At 43.7% G+C, this 19,952-nt stretch overlaps 1 protein-coding gene across 1 annotated transcript in view; it reads left to right on the top strand.

Moving 5' to 3' along the window:
• Positions 1–18,028, top strand: part of TTLL12 (tubulin tyrosine ligase like 12) — a 29,033-nt gene extending 11,005 nt beyond the window's left edge. The window contains exons 6-14 of the mRNA XM_063446710.1: positions 366–442; positions 5,249–5,365; positions 5,602–5,796; positions 10,706–10,817; positions 10,903–11,054; positions 11,945–12,026; positions 14,142–14,210; positions 15,662–15,800; positions 16,882–18,028. Coding sequence (XP_063302780.1) covers positions 366–442; positions 5,249–5,365; positions 5,602–5,796; positions 10,706–10,817; positions 10,903–11,054; positions 11,945–12,026; positions 14,142–14,210; positions 15,662–15,800; positions 16,882–17,033 — 1,095 coding nt within the window. The 3' untranslated portion in view covers positions 17,034–18,028. The remainder of the gene's footprint in view (positions 1–365; positions 443–5,248; positions 5,366–5,601; positions 5,797–10,705; positions 10,818–10,902; positions 11,055–11,944; positions 12,027–14,141; positions 14,211–15,661; positions 15,801–16,881) is intronic.
• Positions 18,029–19,952: the final 1,924 nt, after the last annotated feature.

Below are 19,952 nucleotides of genomic sequence, written 5' to 3'. Positions count from 1 at the left end.
AGGGTCAGAGGTATTTCATGTATGGGAAGAGTCATGTGTTAGAAGAGTTTACAATAAAGGTTTAGGTTATTAGATGACCCAGTAAGAGGAGAGGAAGCATGATGGGTTAGGGAGGTGTGGGGAGGGAAGGCTGCTAACCGTTTAACCCCTTAAGGACACATGACGTGTGACATGTCATGATTCCCTTTTATTCTAGAAGTTTGGTCCTTGAGGGGTTAATATAGCTTCTTGAAGTGATTTTTTTTTTCATTCCATTTAGTTTCATTCCATTGATGAAGTGACTTTGTTTTTTTCTCTTTTTTTCGTTAATAAAATAAATGAATGAAATTTGGTTTCTTATACTTATTTTCTGTTTTATTTTATAGAGTATTTTTGCGGAAAACAAAGAAATCCTGCCCCTCCCTGTAGAGCCACCGTTACACGACAAGAGTAAAATCTTCAAGTATGTTCCTCTTCTAGATCAATAGGTGATTTGGCTACAATAGTACATCGATGTGCGCACTAAACCTTGTAAGCAATACAAGCAACTCTGACAAATACAAAACCAGTGACAGATGTCCCCAATGTCTGCCTTCGTTTTGGCGCATGCTGTGAAAATGCTTAAAATGGCTCCCAATTGTATTGTTTTTCTGTGTTTTATTCTTTAATAACTTTCTCCATTTTATGGTTGTTATAAGGGAATGTTCGGCAGAAAAAGTGTTTTCAGTTGCTTTAAATGATATTTGTCGAATGTATCTAAAAGTGATGAGTGCACGTGTTTTACTAAAAATCAAGTGCTCTCACACACTAACAGAAAATTCAGAAGGTTGCACAATAGTAAAGTATATAAATAATTAATAACCTTCCACGAACAAGTGGAACCATATAGAAATAAATCTACTTCCCCTTTAAATCGTCTTTTATATAGTATTAGGAGAACACATGGCGAAGAGCTGAGTACAGGCTCTGCGAAAATCGCTCACGGCTGCCCCCTTTCTCAGGCAGTGGAGTTCCCAACACACAAACAGATTAACGCCATTCATTGCTGTATAAAGTGTAATAAAACGTTACACTATTTGTTACTTTATACTGCAGTAACTGGTGTTTGCTATATAAGTGTACCTGTAATGCAGGGTGTGTTTCCAAGGGTTGTGTGTTGGCATCCACTAATATTACTACAGCCAGTGATCTCTTTAAAGTCCCTTACAATTTACAGATACTGGGAATATACAAATATCATCAGGTGGTTATCTAAGATAAAATCGTTAGTGATCTTATTTTTAGATTTTACTGCCAGGAAATGACACAAGCTTTGCCAACTATGTCATACAGGAATGTCGCATTCTTTTTTACGTTTGTAAAACATGCATAATAAACTAGCTAAATGCCGTGTCAGAGAGCATGAGGGTTATAAGACCAGATGCTAGTAGAGACAGTGAGATGCCAAGGCCAGAAAGAGACATAATACACATTTGAAGACTCTTGTGTCCACCAAGGAGGCCGTGCTATGATCTAGTAACAGTCTGGTGTCTGATAGAACTTTAGGAGACATAAAAAGTTAAGCAGTTAAGACCATTTAAATCCAGTAAAACAAGAGCTCGAAGAGGAAAATCAAACTATAGAAGCGGGAGCCATGCCATAGCTTAAAATAAATGTAGGGAGCTTCAGCTCAGCCTATGCCCTCCAAGTGCAGCTCACAGTCCCGCTGTACCATATTAGTAGGCCACTTCTCCCCAGCGATTATTCTGGGATGTTGTCCTTTGCAAGTAGAGGACTTGACCCTGCGGCACTGATAAGGCCTCTCCAGGTTGCCCAGCAGCATGCAGTGTCCCAGGTTCATGGTCCTTTAGGACTCAGGCCTGGGGACTGATTGGAATCAGCCTTTTCACTAAGGCTGCAACTGCCCGGTTCTTGATGGTTTCACGCGGAAACCACCGAGGCGAACCACTTGTCCGCTTTTGGTGTCCAGGAGGTTTCACTCTGTTGCAGCTTTTTCTAAAATTCTGATAAAATGCTGTGTAGTTTATTGATGATGTGGAGCTCTATCATCGTGGGGCTCCGAAGAGCATGTGGCGTCTGCCGTTGGTGATATACTGGGTCTTGTGAACCTGTCTCCAATATTTGCAGAATGAGCAAGAGGTCCTCCGAGGTGTAGAGTCCAGAGGGGGGACAGGGTAGCAGGAGGATTCTCTATGGGCCCAGCACCTGGCAAACTGGGATAGCAGTCATCTCTCCCATCGGGCACAAGCACCAGGCGGCACTGTGCCGTGGATTGCAGCAATATATACAGCTGTCGAGCGCTCCAGCAGAAACCTTGCCTGGCAGGATTAGGTATGTTTAGAGCAAGTGCTGAACAAAGGCTCACAGAGACGAGAAAATCAGTGGCTAAGACAGGAGCTCTCACAGGGTGCTCCCAATGTGCTCTTATTTCTGTACCCAGTTTGTTAAACAGTAGAATCAAACAAAATGTTCTTGTGTTCGATACATTTTATGATATCACTTACAATCAGGGCCGTCTTTAAGGAGGGGCAAACGGGGCAGCTGCCCTGGGCCCAGTTACTCCTGGGGGGGCCTAAGGCCCCCTGCAGCACCTGAGACAATTAGGGGCCCCGGCCCTTTAATACTGCTCCGGACTGGGGCCCTGTAATATGGGGGTGGCTGACTAGATACTCACAGCTAGCCCCCGCACACACTGCCCTGTGAGTCTCTTTGTTCCCCGGGCATGCTGGGAGGAAGTGCGGTCAGATTGCCTCCTACCAGTAAGAACAGATCACTTCCTTCTCAGTGCCGCGACTGAGAGGATGCAAGCATTGTGGTGGAGAGGGACTGGGGCAGCTGAATGCAAACTCCCATCAGCCAGGGCCAGCAAGCTCCCACTGGACCCCAGGGAAGCCACCCCACTGTACCCAAAAGGTGAGGAGACAGGAGGGTGGCTAAATATTTTTTTTTCTGTTTGTAATTTCTGATTTCACTTTTATTTATCAGCCATTACAAACACCCATGTGTGAGTGTTTGTAATGAAACACACTGAGGATAACTACATGTTAAAAATTTCTAGATGAACCTGACAGTGCCCTATTAAATATAAATAAATAAAACATTGACAAATATTTATTTTAACTATGTAAGAACAGAGTTGAGGCATTATATTGGCCAAGGTTGTTGGGAGTTGCTATCCAGAAGCTGCTAGAGGGCAGAGATTAAAATATGTAAATTGACACTTATATATGTGTGTGTGACTGTGTTTATGTCAGTGTGTGTATCTGGCTGTGTGTATCTGGCTGTGTGTGTGTGTGTGTGTATCTGGCTGTGTGTGTATCTGGCTGTGTGTATGTTTACCTGTGTATGTGTACTTGTGGGTCAGTGTGTATGTTTACCTGTGTGTATGTATGTGTCGGTGTGTAAGTGTCCATCTGAGTGAGTGGTAATGCATACATCCCAGCATTTGAATGCCAACGCTGCACACAAATACACTCCTACATTCCATCGCTAGCACTGCACACAAATACACTCCTACATTCCATCACTAGCACTGTACACAAATACACCCCTGCATGTGTACCTGTGTATGTGTGTATCTGAGGGAGTACATATCTGTGTCGATGTGTGGCTGTACTAGTGTGTGTATCAAAGTGCATTTATCTGTGTGCCATAGGGTGTATCTGTGTATGGGTGTATATGCCAGTATGTGTCAAGGTGTTTATGTGTGTATCTGCGTGGTAATGTGTATGTTTATATGTGGTAATATGTATGTACATACATCCCAGAAATCAGAACATGGAAACACACCCATGCAAATACAAACATTACATATACACAAACCCCTTTGCTGAAATACCAATACTACACACAAATGTACATATGCATTTAAAAGACAACACTACATCCAAACACCCCCCTGCATACAAATGCAAACATTACATACAAACACACCCCTGTATTAAAACACTAAAATTATATACAAACATCAACTCTACAGACAAAAGCATGCCTGCATTTAAAAGCCAACACTACAGACAAACACACACCCCTGCATTCCAATGGTAACAGCACATACAAATACACCCCTACATGCACACATACACTCTATACAAAAACATGCTTACCTTCAAATGCACAAACACTGCTCACAAATACAACCCTGCAAGGATAGTAGGTCCCCAGCTGTCATAGCATCGCATGACTTATATGAAAGATGGGGATTTCTCTTTTCTTCCCTCTTGCGATACAGGGAAGGCCTGAAAAATATTCTTGCAGCAGGGCACTCTATACATTAGTTCTGCCGGTTAGTGGGAGTTGAGGTTGTGATTGCATGCCCGGGAAGTGGGGGGCCAGGATCCAGGGGGCCCAGGCAAATGTTTGCCCAGGGTCCAATCAATATTAAAAACGGCCCTGCTTACAATCAAGGAATGATTTCACATCTGGAGTATTGAGAACTTTCGGTGTCTAATTTCACCTTATTTTACCCAAAGGGAAAAATGCACAAGATCAAAAGCTGTTAAAGGGATCCTATAGTGCCAGGAAAACAAACCAGTTTTCCAGGCACTATAGGGTTATTAGGTCCTCCCCCTACCGACGTCCGCTCCCGAGTGGAGCCGAATGTGCATGCATGACCAGAGCCGCGCGCAATCAAACCGCCCATAGGAAAGCATTACTCAATGCTTTCCTATAGATGTCCAACACGAGTTCAATGCGATTTTCACACTGAGAATTGCGGAAGTGGCCTCTAGTGGCTTTCAGGGAGACAGCCACTAGAGGCTAGATTAACCCTGTATTGTAAACATAGCAGAACTATCATTTCCCAGGTTTTATTTAATACGCTTTGCCTCTGGTAGTAGGCACTGTGAAAGCATGCTTAACCAATGTTTCTATCTCTCCTCTTCATTTGCATTGTGTGTCTGTTCTGAGTTAATTGCTAAATATCGAAGATAAACTTAAAGCATCATATGAAAAAAGTCCAATACAAGTTATTCATGATTTTCAATGTTTTATTCAATTATGTAATTTTCAAGAAGTGACCGTTTGCTTTTCAGGCAAAAGTCCAGATTTAAAGAACTTCTATAACTTTTGGATGTTTTCCCATTTATCGCTTTTTTTTTGTACATGTTTGTTACTTGGCGTGCAACGCTTCAGTTAATATATATATATGTTTCTCACTCCACTTCCTGTTTGATACAATTCTAAAGTGGTGAATAAATATGAGCTGTCAGTATGATGCCCCATTGATCAGCTTTGCGCCTACAAACTACCCCTGTGTGTATTTCTGTAGGGTCTACACGGACATGCAGCAGGTCCTCGGTGGAATAAATCACCCGCGGTTTATATTTACAGACAATGAACAGGAAGCCGACATCCTCTACAACTTCTCCCATATTAAAGACTACAGGTGAGAGGGGACAATCTCAGCTATTTTCTGTCACAGAGTCTAAGGTAATAACAGACTGATTTACCGGTCCTTAGAGTGGCCGGGTTTAACGTATAATAGAGAGAAAGTACAAGACTAGGTCAGGATGACAGAGAGACTCTAGCTTTAAATGAGACCCCTTTCTGCAATGCCGTTAGCAGTTCTGTAATCCCAGAGTTATCATTTTGTATACGCTGATCATTTTGTTTCTTGAACAGGTCACTCAGCACGCATAGACCCCATGTTTTGCTAAGCCAGTTTCCATGTGAGAATCTCCTGACTGTTAAGGATTGTCTAGCTTCCATTTCACGGAGGGTCGGTGGCCCTGAGGGTCCAAAATGGCTCCCACGCACTTTTAATTTGCAGACTGAACTTCCTCAGTTTATTAGCTACTTTAAACAACGGGAACAGCGGTAAGACGGTGTACAAAATGTTAATGTTTTTATTGCAAAAATTAGTGTGTACTGTCTTTGTTTGGCAAGTTTAGCAAATAGAGAACTGTGGATTTTAACTGGTGACTGAAAATTGTAATGATGATGCTTCAAGCTGAATATTCAGAATGTGCTCCTTTCCATTCACTCTTACCTGTGTAATCGTGTGTTTTACAATCAATTCGGGTTATGCTAAATGGACATGTATTACTTCATCTTTACTTGTAGAATATTGGTCACAGATCAGCACAGAAATATTGTATACATTATTACAAATGTTTCAAGAGTCGATCTCCCAATATATACAGTTATACAAAAACAAGAAGAGAAATAAAATAGACAGAAGGATAGACAAGGGTGGGGAGGGAACAGGGTGACTCTCCCTGCAGTCAATTATTTTGTAAATCAGCAAGTAAAGACTTTCAAACAAATATATAAATCAAAATAAAGCAAGATCAAGTTTGAAAAGGATGTAACAAATTTACTAAAACTTGGTTAGATTGCATTATTGGGCATCACTCACGGCTAGGCGAGTTTCTTCAGCCTCCCCACCCATCTCCGTTTCAGATCAGTCCACTAATAACAGAAAAAGGGCGCCGTGCAGCCGTAGAAGAGCGAAACCCAAAACCGGAGATTACTCCGCATGATTTACATTGGACAGAATCCCTCTATTGTTCCCCTATTAGTGAAGAGATCTTTCAGCTGCATGTGTATAACTGTGTCAGGCACGCCCAATGCACATATCAAGCATTCCTAGGGATAGCATACTGATTGGTTAGATCAGTCTCCTAAGGTGTGAAATGCATAAGAAGAAACAGGCAAACATGAAAAAACAAAAATCATATTTTCCTGCTTTTATCAGCCTGCAGAGGGGGCAAGTGTCTTATTCAAAGCCAAAGCATGTCAATATAAGTGCCTTTACTACAGTCCCTAATAGAAGTAAAACGAAATAGCAGCCCAAACTATAGATGGTTTTTATAAACCCATTCAAGTCACGTGTGTGACGCTCACTTTTCTGCATAAAATTAAAATGTAGGATAGTTTTTCCCCCTGTTTACAGAGCTCCATTTCACTTGCTGACCCCCATAATTGATGTGATTTTTGGCTTATTGAAATTAGTTGCAAATGCAGGTCTTCCTGACGTGGAGAACAGCTGGTCAAAAAGCATCCCCTGTGTTTTAAACTTGTTTAATGTTGACACTATTTCTTAAAGCAGATTTTCATGTCTTTTTTTGTGCGTGTGTGTGTAATTCTTTTCCTTGTTATTTCTATTTGATTCTCCATAATTGTTGGGTTTTTTTCTCCTGTTTGTCCTAATTTGAAAAACCCATTCTGAAGCTTTTTAAAGTGTATCGTTTTAAATACCAAACCTTTCTGGTTGTTGAGAATGAGTTAACACTTTCAATTGGTAACAAAGTCGAACACTCGGTTTTAGTTTGGTGACCATCTCTGTGGTTATAAGAGACTGGTAATTGATAGGTAATTTTCGGATGAAAATAGGCCTATCCCGTTTCAGGCCAAAAATGTGTCAAATTTGCTGAAATTAAATAATTTTTTTGTAGTGAATAGTTTAACAGACATGCTTGCATTAACAATTCAGAGGATTATAAATCACAATGAAAGATAGTAATGATAACATGAAAAGTCAAGAATACTGCACTTGGGATGGGGGGGAAGAACACTATGGGATGGGGGGGAAGAACACTATGGGACAGGGGGGGAAAGAACACTATGGGACAGGGGAGGGGGGAAATGAACACTATGGGACAGGGGAGGGGGGAAATGAACACTATGGGACAGGGGAGGGGGGAAATGAACACTATGGGACAGGGGAGGGGGGAAATGAACACTATGGGACAGGGGAGAAATGAACACTATGGGAAAGGGGAGGGGGGGGAATGAACACTAATGGGAATGGGGAGGGGGGGAATGAACACTATGGGACAGGGGACGGGGGGAGGAATGAACACTATGGGACAGGGGACGGGGGGAGGAATGAACACTATGGGACAGGGGACGGGGGGAGGAATGAACACTATGGGACAGGGGACGGGGGGAGGAATGAACACTATGGGACAGGGGACGGGGGGAGGAATGAACACTATGGGACAGGGGACGGGGGGGAAATGAACACTATGGGACAGGGGAGGGGGGGGAAATGAACACTATGGGACAGGGGAGGGGGGGGAAATGAACACTATGGGACAGGGGAGGGGGGGGGGGAAATTAACACTATGGGACAGGGGGGGGGGGGGAATTAACACTATGGGACAGGGGAGGGGGGGGAAATGAACACTATGGGACAGGGGAGGGGGGGGGGGAAATGAACACTATGGGACAGGGGAGGGGGGGGAAATGAACACTATGGGACAGGGGAGGGGGGGGGGAATGAACACTATGGGACAGGGGAGGGGGGGGGAATGAACACTATGGGACAGGGGGGGGGGAAATGAACACTATGGGACAGGGGAGGGGGGGGGAAATGAACACTATGGGACAGGGGAGGGGGGGGGAAATGAACACTATGGGACAGGGGAGGGGGGGGGGAAATGAACACTATGGGACGGGGGGGGGAAATGAACACTATGGGACAGGGGGGGGAAATGAACACTATGGGACAGGGGGGGGGAAATGAACACTATGGGACAGGGGGGGGGAAATGAACACTATATGGGACAGGGGACGGGGGGAGGAATGAACACTATGGGACAGGGGAGGGGGGGGAATGAACACTATGGGACAGGGGAGGGGGGGGGAATGAACACTATGGGACAGGGGAGGGGGGGGGGAAATGAACACTATGGGACAGGGGGGGAAATGAACACTATGGGACAGGGGGGGGGAAATGAACACTATGGGACAGGGGGGGGGAAATGAACACTATGGGACGGGGGGGGGGAAATGAACACTATGGGACGGGGGGGGGAAATGAACACTATGGGACGGGGGGGGGAAATGAACACTATGGGACAGGGGGGGGGGGAATGAACACTATGGGACAGGGGGGGGGGGAATGAACACTATGGGACAGGGGGGGGGGAAATGAACACTATGGGACAGGGGGGGGGAAATGAACACTATGGGACAGGGGGGGGGAAATGAACACTATGGGACAGGGGGGGGGGAAATGAACACTATGGGACAGGGGGGGGGAAATGAACACTATGGGACAGGGGGGGGGAAATGAACACTATGGGACGGGGGGGGGGAAATGAACACTATGGGACAGGGGGGGGGGAAATGAACACTATGGGACAGGGGGGGGGGAAATGAACACTATGGGACAGGGGGGGGGGAAATGAACACTATGGGACAGGGGGGGGGGAAATGAACACTATGGGACAGGGGGGGGGGAATGAACACTATGGGATGGGGGGGGAAATGAACACTATGGGACAGGGGAGGGGGGGAAATGAACACTATGGGACAGGGGAGGGGGGGAAATGAACACTATGGGACAGGGGAGGGGGGGAAATGAACACTATGGGACAGGGGGGGGGGAAATGAACACTATGGGACAGGGGGGGGGGAAATGAACACTATGGGACGGGGGGGGGGAAATGAACACTATGGGACAGGGGGGGGAAATGAACACTATGGGACAGGGGGGGGGGGAAATGAACACTATGGGACAGGGGGGGGGAAATGAACACTATGGGACAGGGGGGGGGGAAATGAACACTATGGGACAGGGGGGGGGGAATGAACACTATGGGATGGGGGGGGAAATGAACACTATGGGACAGGGGAGGGGGGGAAATGAACACTATGGGACAGGGGAGGGGGGGGAAATGAACACTATGGGACAGGGGAGGGGGGGAAATGAACACTATGGGACAGGGAGGGGGGGAAATGAACACTGGGACAGGGAGGGGGGGGAACTGAACACTATGGGACAGGGGGGGGGGGGGAACTGAACACTATGGGACAGGGGAGGGGGGGAACTGAACACTATGGGACAGGGGAGGGGGGGGAAGTGAACACTATGGGACAGGGGAGGGGGGGGAAGTGAACACTATGGGACAGGGGAGAGGGAAGTGAACACTATGGGACAGCTGAGGGGGGGGAAATGAACACTATGGGACTGCTGAGAGGGGGGAATGAACACTATGGGACAGCTGAGGGGGGGGAATGAACACTATGGGACAGCTGAGGGGGGGGAATGAACACTATGGGACAGCTGAGGGGGGGGGAATGAACACTATGGGACAGCTGAGGGGGGGAATGAACACTATGGGACAGCTGAGGGGGGGGAATGAACACTATGGGACAGCTGAGGGGGGGGAATGAACACTATGGGACAGCTGGGGGGGGATGAACACTATGGGACAGGGGAGGGGGGGAATGAACACTATGGGACAGCTGGGGGGGAATGAACACTATGGGACAGGGGAGGGGGGGAATGAACACTATGGGACAGGGGAGGGGGGGAATGAACACTATGGGACAGCTGATGGGGGGATGAACACTATGGGACACGGGAGGGGGGGAATGAACACTATGGGACACGGGAGGGGGGGAATGAACACTATGGGACACGGGAGGGGGGGAATGAACACTATGGGACACGGGAGGGGGGGAATGAACACTATGGGACACGGGAGGGGGGGAATGAACACTATGGGACACGGGAGGGGGGGGAATGAACACTATGGGACACGGGAGGGGGGGATGAACACTATGGGACAGGGGAGGGGTTGGGAAATGAACACTATGGGACACGGGACACGGGAGGGGGGAGGGAATGAACAAGGGCATCCTAAATTTTCGGTTTCGGACCAGAATTTTCATTTTGGTGCATCCCTAGTAATTGACACTGAGCTATTCGTCTGTGCAAAAAGCTACAGAAACCATATTTATTTCCCTTATTTGTCATTTCTTTTGCCCCCAGTGGAGAAGACAATCACTGGATATGCAAGCCATGGAATCTGGCGAGAAGCCTGGATACGCACGTAACCACTAACCTCTCCTACATCATTCGGCAGCGAGAAAGCACACCGAAGGTTTGTCTGCATGCGCAAAACGGTTTCAAAGGCAAATATGGATCTTTCATTGACTATAACTTATTGATGATCATTAATCCCCCAGGTTGTGTCAAAATACATTGAAGATCCAGTGCTCTTTCAGCGGGATGACGTAGGGCTTGTGAAATTTGATATTCGATACATTGTCCTTTTGCGGTCGGTTCGACCCCTGAAGCTGTTTGTATATGACGTATTTTGGCTGCGATTTGCAAACCGGCAAGTCATTTTTCATTCTCTCTCACTATTTGTATGATATGAATACACTGTGGCCATTTATTTAAAGCACAACAACACTCCAGAATGTAGGCTTTCCCCAGCTCTGTTCCTATGCGATAACAGATCAAATGTGACCGTTTAGTAGTGTGCCTGACTGGGTTCGGAACCATGGAACTTCTATTTATGCAAAGTTTTTTTTATAATGTATAAAGATGACGAGAAAAACGATGAAACTCTTCTTGTTGCATAATGTTTTCAGAGCCAATTAGCAGATGGAACAAATCATCCCGGGGTGTCTCTGGGCAGAATCCATTTATGTTTTAAAGAACTCTCATTTTATTTCACACTAAGCAAGTTGTGCCTTTTTATTTATTTATTTTTTTATTGAAATAATTCCAGTTTGTGAATGGTTTTTCTCATTTTTGTCAATAAGAAACCATATTCAAAATGTATTCCTCACTTTAATGTATAATATAGATAATGTGTTTCAGCCCAATGTTAGTGCCGGTAGCAGGCAGACCTCTCCCTCACCAGAATGGGCCCCTAATTTGTGTGTGTGCTTTATAAAATGATCCCATTATCCTCTGCATAGCAGGACTTCGTTCTCCGGAAGCCGTTCCAGTGCTCACATAGGATGGATTACATGGTGATGGGTTATTCATTATATTCCTACAATATGTATTAAATAAATCCGACATTTATTTATTGTTTTATTCTCCTGAGCTCCTGGCCGTGTGCAATAGTACTGACTGGTGTATATCACGTATGATGTTCTTCTTAGGATCCCTTAGCCTGATAGCACTGCTTGGAAATAAGGTTTCAATCAGTTTTCTTTGGTATAGCGCTCTGGGAGAGAATTTCAATAAAGGCAGTTCTTGTCTTCCCAATAGGCCGTTTGCTCTGAATGAATTGGACGATTATGAGAAACATTTCACTGTAATGAATTACGTCCCTAACGTGACCCTGAAACAGGTAAGGCTTGTCCGTTGTTATATAATCTTTGTCAATAAAAAATTACATTATTGTCATTGTATTTGCTAGGAATTTGTCAAACCATTTTATAGGTGAAATATTAAACACGTTAAAGACCAGATGGGATTAATATTTTATTATAGGCATTTATACCGTGCCAACTTATTCTGCAGCTCTTTACATTATGATAAAGGTGGAAATTTAACCATACAAATATTACAGGAACAACAGATAGATGGGAACTCTGTCCAAGCTTCCAGTCTAGAGGGACAATAGTAAGTGCAGCAAGGGGGATAGCAACCAAGCGACAAGGTGGGAAAGTAGGAGAACTGGAGGTGAGAGTGGGATAGCAACCAAGCGACAAGGTGGGAAAGTAGGAGAACTGGAGGTGAGAGTGGAGTGTGGCTCTTTAAGTGAGAGCCAGAGACAGGTTTCTAAAATAGAAGTAAATCTGGGAGGCTATAACATTTTCTGAACAAATGGATTTTGAGGGATTTCTTAAATGATTGAAGAAAAGTGGAGAGTCTGACGGAGGTAGGCAGGCTGTTAAAAAAAAAAAAAAAAAAAAAAAAAAAAAAGGAGCTGCCCTGCAAGCACGAGTTTGTAGTAAGGGTGCGAGCAGCGGACAGGAGAAGGTCACTGACAGCGCGGAGAGATAATGAAGGGACAAAAATTGGTATGAAGTTGTGGCCTTTGGATTTAGCTGTGATTAGATAGTTACTTTAGCCAAAGCGAACTCTGAGTAAAGTAATGGAGAAGGCGGAAGTTGGATTGAAGAGGATCGAGGAGAGAGCTGGAATTGAGATAGCATGCCAGGCTGGTAAAGTTGAGCCGTCCCAGAAGCTTTGAGGAGAAATGGAGCGGAAATATGGGAAGACCAGTGAAGAGATGGCATTTTTAGAACCGGTATAACATTAGAAAGTTTAAGTTGTGTAGGGACAATGCCAGAGTAAAAAGAGCAGTTGGATATGTGCGTTAATGATGGCACAAGGAGAGAGATCTGATAAGGTGGGATGGAATTAATCTGCTTAATCTTGTTAGGAGAATAGCATGCAAAGCTATCAGGTGAAAGGTTAGTTTGGGGTTGGCAATGGCAGGGAGAAGAAGAGTTAAAGGCATCACAGAGATGCCTGGGATTGTGGGAGCATGAGCTAATCAGAGAGGAAACGTATGACTGTTTGGCAAGGGCTACGCTGTATGAACATAATCTGAATCTATAATGGAGAAAGTCTGAATGGGTGCGAGATTTCCTCCTGCAGGTAGCGGGTCGATTAAGTGTGCCACGGTTGGAGTAGCGCCCCTCTTGAGGGGTATGGTTTAAGTGGGGCTGCATTGTTCAGGGTAGTTTTACATGAGGAGATAGCCGGAGAGGGACAGGACAAAGAACGGATGGATGAGAGTTAGAACAGACATCAGCTGACACTTGCTGCAGGTCAGGATAACTCAGGCTTCTCCTGTTTTGAGTACGATAAGGCTGAGAATGTTTGGTGAGGGGGCACTCAAAAACAAGAAGTGCTACCACTGCGTATAACTGGAAGACTTGCTAGCTCTGTGAACTGAGTAAAGCGTATGATTGCTGTTTGGGGCTCAGGCTGTAAGAGAGAGTCTGGGGTTCGATAAAACAGCAATTCTGTGTGGGGAGGCATGCTGATATTGAGGTGAGAAAAAACAATCAACGAAGAAAACTGAGGAAGGAGAAAAATGACATTTAAGATTTTAAAATAAAAGGGAATGGGAGAGATGAGAAATGTGAAAGTCCTAAATAGTTACTGCACTTATAATCTTGTTTAATTCTATTCACTAACAACAATAAACATTTAACAAAGCAAGAGTTAAGCATGGAAGGTACAACAGTTTTCAGTTAAACCGTAATACTATAGGGAAGGGAGGTAAAGAGGAATAAAACTGAGAGCAAGGCCGCTGACTTCTCTGAGCTAAAACTGTCCGCCAGTGTTACCTGCTGTGTATATTGAGTGTACAGCCCAAGTTACTGTATACTGGGAGCTCGCTGCTTCCAATGTACAAACTCTGGGGAAATAGCCACATAGGTTGGAAGAATCTATTTCTGGTTGTTACTTGAAAGAGTCATTAAATAATGTTATCCATTGGCTTCAGGTTCACTGTGATGAATTCATGACGTTGTTTGAGAAGCAGTATCCTGAATATCCCTGGAGCTCCATACAGGTACGGTCCTATCAATGCTGTTACTGGGCCTTGCACCAAAACGTAAAATCCATAGCATGCAGAGATTGTAACCATACCGGTTTACTGAAAGTATATCCTCTGCTAACTTAGCAATACGGCATCCAGTTACACATTTAGTAGGGATATCTGAAACCACCTCTGGATGGAACGTGAGATCCTGCACCAATCGGCAGAAACTCTAAAACTGGATAAAAAAAAATCCTTCAAATTTAAATTGTTCCATAGCACCTACTAACCTCCCCCCAATTGAATGTGAATAGATCGCTCTGCGCGATGACCTGTCTCACGGTTACATAAAGATAGTACTTGGGTTTCCTAGTCATTCCTTGCTTGGGCAATGGGTCATTTTATTGAATTTGTTGTGTAACGCTAGTGGCTGCTACAAGTATCCTGATTTAAACAACTGTGTATTGTGTGCAGCCTCACTGCATTATATTCACTATCATTGGATTGTATTTAACCATATTGTCTGTTAAAATCCAGTGATGGTGTATATAGTACATTCTATTTCACTATAATGTCTGTTAGAATGCACCATATACACTATTATCAGACTTTATTTCACTATAATGTCTGTTAGAATGCACCATATACACTATTATCAGACTGTCACTATAATGTCTGTTAGAATGCACCATATACACTATTATCAGACTGTCACTATAATGTCTGTTAGAATGCACCATATACACTATTATCAGACTGTCACTATAATGTCTGTTAGAATGCACCATATACACTATTATCTGTTAGTGAAATAAAAAATGATTAGTGTGTATAGTGCATTCTAACAGACATAGTGAAATAAAATCTGATAATAGTGTGTATAGTGCATTCTATGTCTGTTAGAATGCACTATATTCACTATCATTGGATTGTATTTAACCATATTGTCTGTTAAAATCCAATGATGGTGTATATAGTACATTCTATTCCACTATCATGTCTGTTAGAATGCACTGTATACACGATCATCGGATTCTATTTCACTATAATGTCTGTTAGAATGCACTAGATACACGATTATCAGATTTGATTTCACTATGTCTGTTAAAATGCGCTATATATACTATCATCGGATTCTATTTCACCATGTATGTTAGAATGCACTATATACACCATCATCAGATTTGATTTCACTATAATGTCTGTTAGAATTTCTTTTTGAGAGAGTGGAATTCGTTGCAGGTCATACAGTTACAGTAATAGTGTTTTATTCACTTGCTTTCTTAAATGAAACTAATTTTATTTTACTTTTTACATTTGGAAATCATACTTCTCCTATAATAATCTTTATGGAAGGAGTCCTGTTATTGTTTAAAATAATCCCATTAGTAAATAAAAAATCTATACATCTCTCTCTTTGCCTGATGTTATCTATAGGGTGGACTTCACAACACAGTCTGCTTCATCACAATCTTTTATTCCAGGATCAGTTGTTTAAAAATTTTGGCGAACTCTTCCAAGTGGCGTCCTCCAAACCGGCGCCATACGGGATCTGCGACTACCCTTCTTCCCGGGCAGTTTATGCTATTGACTTGATGCTGAAATGGGACACAGACAGCGATGGTAATGATCTCTCCTGTGGGATTGGTTTGGCTTTTTATTGCTCTCATGACGGTATATATGTCATTGTGGGCAACATTTTGTTTCTTGCTGTAATTGTAGAATATCTTTATTATAATTGGATGTAAGGGTCCCCTCACAGCTCTCCGTGAATGCTTCCATAGTATCCGTGCTGGCTGAATTTAGCCACACACACAACAAGATAAAAGGGAGCTACCAAGTGGCTTAGGGTGCCAGCTGACCACTCTAGCCAATCAGCTGCAGCCTTGCCCGATGCTGCCCAAGGCTTCCAATCTGAAGAATTTCAGTAATTGAAGGTCAAGGGGCAGAGCACTGGAGCACAGACTTTTTTTTTTTTCCCCACAAACAGTTTAACCCAGGAATGCCCAAAAGGTAGATCCCCAGATGCTGTAGAACTACAACTCCCATGATTCTTTGCATGCCTTTAGAATGACAAAGCATCATGGAAGCTGTAGTTTAAAAACATGTGTGGATCTACCTTTTGGGCAACCCTAGTTTGACACATAATGGTGGTTTTGTTGTGCCCAGAGTGTTCCTTTGACACCTGATGACGTTAAGCACTTTGGCTTTAGACTCTGTTATATGTAATTCTCAGGAAATGCCCTTGTGGGCTGTAACATTTCTGTTTGGGAATATGTATATGCTTCCCAGTGACTGGATGATTATTACTGTCTGCATTACTGTGTTTAAATACACTGGTAGAAATGTATACAAGGTTAAGCTAAAGGGACACTTTAGGCACCCAGACTACTTCAGCTCATTAAAGTGGTCTGGGTGCATAGTCCCACGTCCCTTAACTTGGCAAAGCTAATTATCTTGGTGGGTTAATGCCACCCCTAGTGACTGTCTACTTGAGGGACTTTGGGGGCTGTTCGGTGACTTTTTGTGACCTAACTGGAGCTGGACATCTTCACCCTATGGATGGGGATGTCCACCGTCACCCAAAACCCCAAGTTTGTTTTCCTGTCACTCTAGTTTCCCTTTAAATTTGAGTCGGAATCACCCAATCTTTGGGTTTTTCTCTAACAAGTATTTGTAACATTTCCTGTTGTTTGATTTGCAGGTAAACGGGTGATACAGCCACAAATTTTGGAAGTTAATTTCAATCCAGACTGCGCCAGAGCATGCAAATATCACCCGACATTTTTCAATGATGTGTTTAGCACGTTGTTCTTGGATGAGACGGAGAACTGCCACGTGACGCGTATCCTCTGATAGCACTGCGCTTGATACATGCTTGGTCGCTAAATCTGTTTCCTGGACTCCAAAAGCGCTATATGGTGTTGGGTGGTATTTCAGTAATCGCTATTTCCTGTTCTGTACACTGAATGCAGTTTATGACGGGGTGACTAAAATATGAACACCTTCCTCCTCAGGTGGTAGTAGCTTTAATACCGTGACTAAATGTTATATCATGATGCACTGAGTTATACCTGTTACATTTGTCTCAACCAATCGCTACCTAATCTTGTCTTCCAGCAAGCAGACTATAACCTGCAATATGAGACCGTAAAGTAGCCTCTTAACGTCCATCCGGCTTCCCACTATTAGCCCCCCATTATGAGACTAGAAGCTGGGCAGGATCCCATTCTATTTGCAGATATACCGTATTAATGCCCCATGCAGTCTGTTACAGGGAAGACCTTCTCAGACAATTTTCATGCAACTGCTAGTTTTCCCATTTGTCCATTAGAAGTTTCTTTTGCTGATATGTTAAACCTTGGCGTTCACTGTCACAGAGTTGGAACACCAATAGTGTATTACGTTGCAATCCCTGGATGCTGCAGAGAGAATCACATACTTTGTTTTGTGGTTGTTTGAATGAAACCTATAATAGTGAAACCTGCTGTCATTGGATATTAAACAGACACCTGGGTACAATGAAATAAATGGGTCTTAGAATAAACATGCGCATCTTTCCTTCTTCTCCAGCACTAGTTTAAAAAGAGTGTACTGTGCTTGCTTCCCATTTCCTTTCTGCAACACGTATGCTGGGCACAGCTCGAAGTGACTCATTGATTTTTGTCTGGTGGAGGTGAACGCCATTGTTTTCTTAAGGTAAGGCACTGAGCACACTAAAGAGAGATGTTTGGGCGAAGTCAGGGATTGACTGGTGGGCCCCAGCTGCTTCCTGTTTGTAACCTAGAGAGTTAGAATGTATTTCAATATTTTTATTGATTTTCTACACATTAAAGAGATTTACATCTGAATTTCCATTGTTTACTGCAAGTCTGCAGCGACTATGAAATGGCTGCAAAGTTTTATATTAGATTTTTGTTTGTTTTTATTTCATCCTCATATTGGGGTTTAAAAAAATAAATAAATAAGGGTGATGCTTTCTGCCTATTTAACATAAAGACTGTACATCGTATCTTACCCCTTAATGCCTATTAATTATAAAGACCCTATATTTTACCCTTTATTGCCTATTTAATATAAAAACTCGAAGTCTTACAATTAGTGGAAGTAGTGGGTGGCCTGTAGCTATGGATCGGATGATGTAAGAAGCTTCCACGGTTTGTTTATATCGAGTAGTGGGTGCTGTGGGATGGTGCAGTAGACATTGCTTACCTAGATTTCAGTAAGGCTTTTGACACTGTTGCACATAGAAGGCTTATCAATAAACTGCAATCTTTAAAGGACCACTCTAGTGCCAGGAAAACATACTCGTTTTCCTGGCACTAGAGTACCCTGAGGGTGCCCCCACCCTCAGGGACCCCCTCCCGCCGGGCTCTGGGGGGAGGAAGGGGTTAAACTTACCTCTTTTTCCAGCGCCGGGCGGGGAGCTTTCCTCCTCCTCTCCATCTTGATCGCGACGTCATCGGCTGAATGCGCATGCGCGGCAGGAGCCGCGCTCGCATTCAGCCGGTCGCATAGGAAAGCATTTACAATGCTTTCCTATGGACGCTTGCGTGCTCTCACTGTGATTTTCACAGTGAGAAGCACGCAAGCGCCTCTAGCGGCTGTCAATGAGACAGCCACTAGAGGATTTAGAGGCTGGATTAACCCTCATTATAAACATAGCAGTTTCTCTGAAACTGCTATGTTTATTAAAAAAAGGGTTAATCCTAGAGGTACCTGGCACCCAGACCACTTCATTAAGCTGAAGTCGTCTGGGTGCCTAGAGTGGTCCTTTAAGTTTGCATTCCAATATTGTTGAATAGGTGAGGCAGTGGCTGAGTGACAGGCAACAGAGGGTTGTAGTCAATGGAGTATATTCGAAGCTTGGGCTTGTCACCAGTGGGGTACCTTAGGGATCTGTATTTGGACCCATTCTCTTTAATATTTTTATTAGTGATATTGCAGAAGGCCTTGATGGTAAGGTATGTGTTTTTGCTGATGATACTAAGATATGTAACAGGGTTGATGTTCCAGGAGGGATAAGCCAAATGACTAATGATTTAGGTAAACTAGAAAAATGGTCAGAGTTGTGGCAACCGACATTTAATGTGGATAAGTGCAAGATAATGCATCTTGGACGTAAAAACCCAAGGGCAGAGTACAGAATATTTAATAGAGTCCTAACCTCAACATCTGAGGAAAGGGATTTAGGGGTGATTATTTCTGATGACTTAAAGGTAGGCAGACAATGTAATAGAGCAGCAGGAAATGCTAGCAGAATGCTTGGTTGTATAGGGAGATGTATTAGCAGTAGAAAGAGGGAAGTGCTCATGCCATTGTACAGAACAGTGGTGAGATCTCACTTGGAGTATTGTACGCAGTACTGACGACCGTATCTCCAGAAGGATATTGATACCTTAGAGAGAGTTCAAAGAAGGGCTACTAAACTGGTTCATGGATTGCAAGATAAAACTTACCAGGAAAGGTTAAAAGATCTTAACATGTATAGCTTGGAGGAAAGACGAGACAGGGGGGGATATGATAGAAACATTTAAATACATAAAGGGAATCAACACAGTAAAGGAAGAGACTATATTTAAAAGAAGAAAAACTACCACAACAAGAGGACAAGGTCTTAAATTAGAGGGACAAAGGTTTAAAAATAATATCAGGAAGTATTACTTTACTGAGAGGGTAGTGGATGCATGGAATAGCCTTCCAGCTAAAGTGGTAGAGGTTAACACAGTAAAGGAGTTTAAACATGCGTGGGATAGGCATAAGGCTATCCTAACT

The sequence above is a fragment of the Pelobates fuscus genome, chromosome 3, assembly GCF_036172605.1.
Source record: "Pelobates fuscus isolate aPelFus1 chromosome 3, aPelFus1.pri, whole genome shotgun sequence".
NCBI lineage: Eukaryota > Metazoa > Chordata > Amphibia > Anura > Pelobatidae > Pelobates > Pelobates fuscus.
The sequence above is the reverse complement of the archived record's forward strand: the minus strand, read 5'-3'. Positions and strand labels throughout refer to the sequence as shown.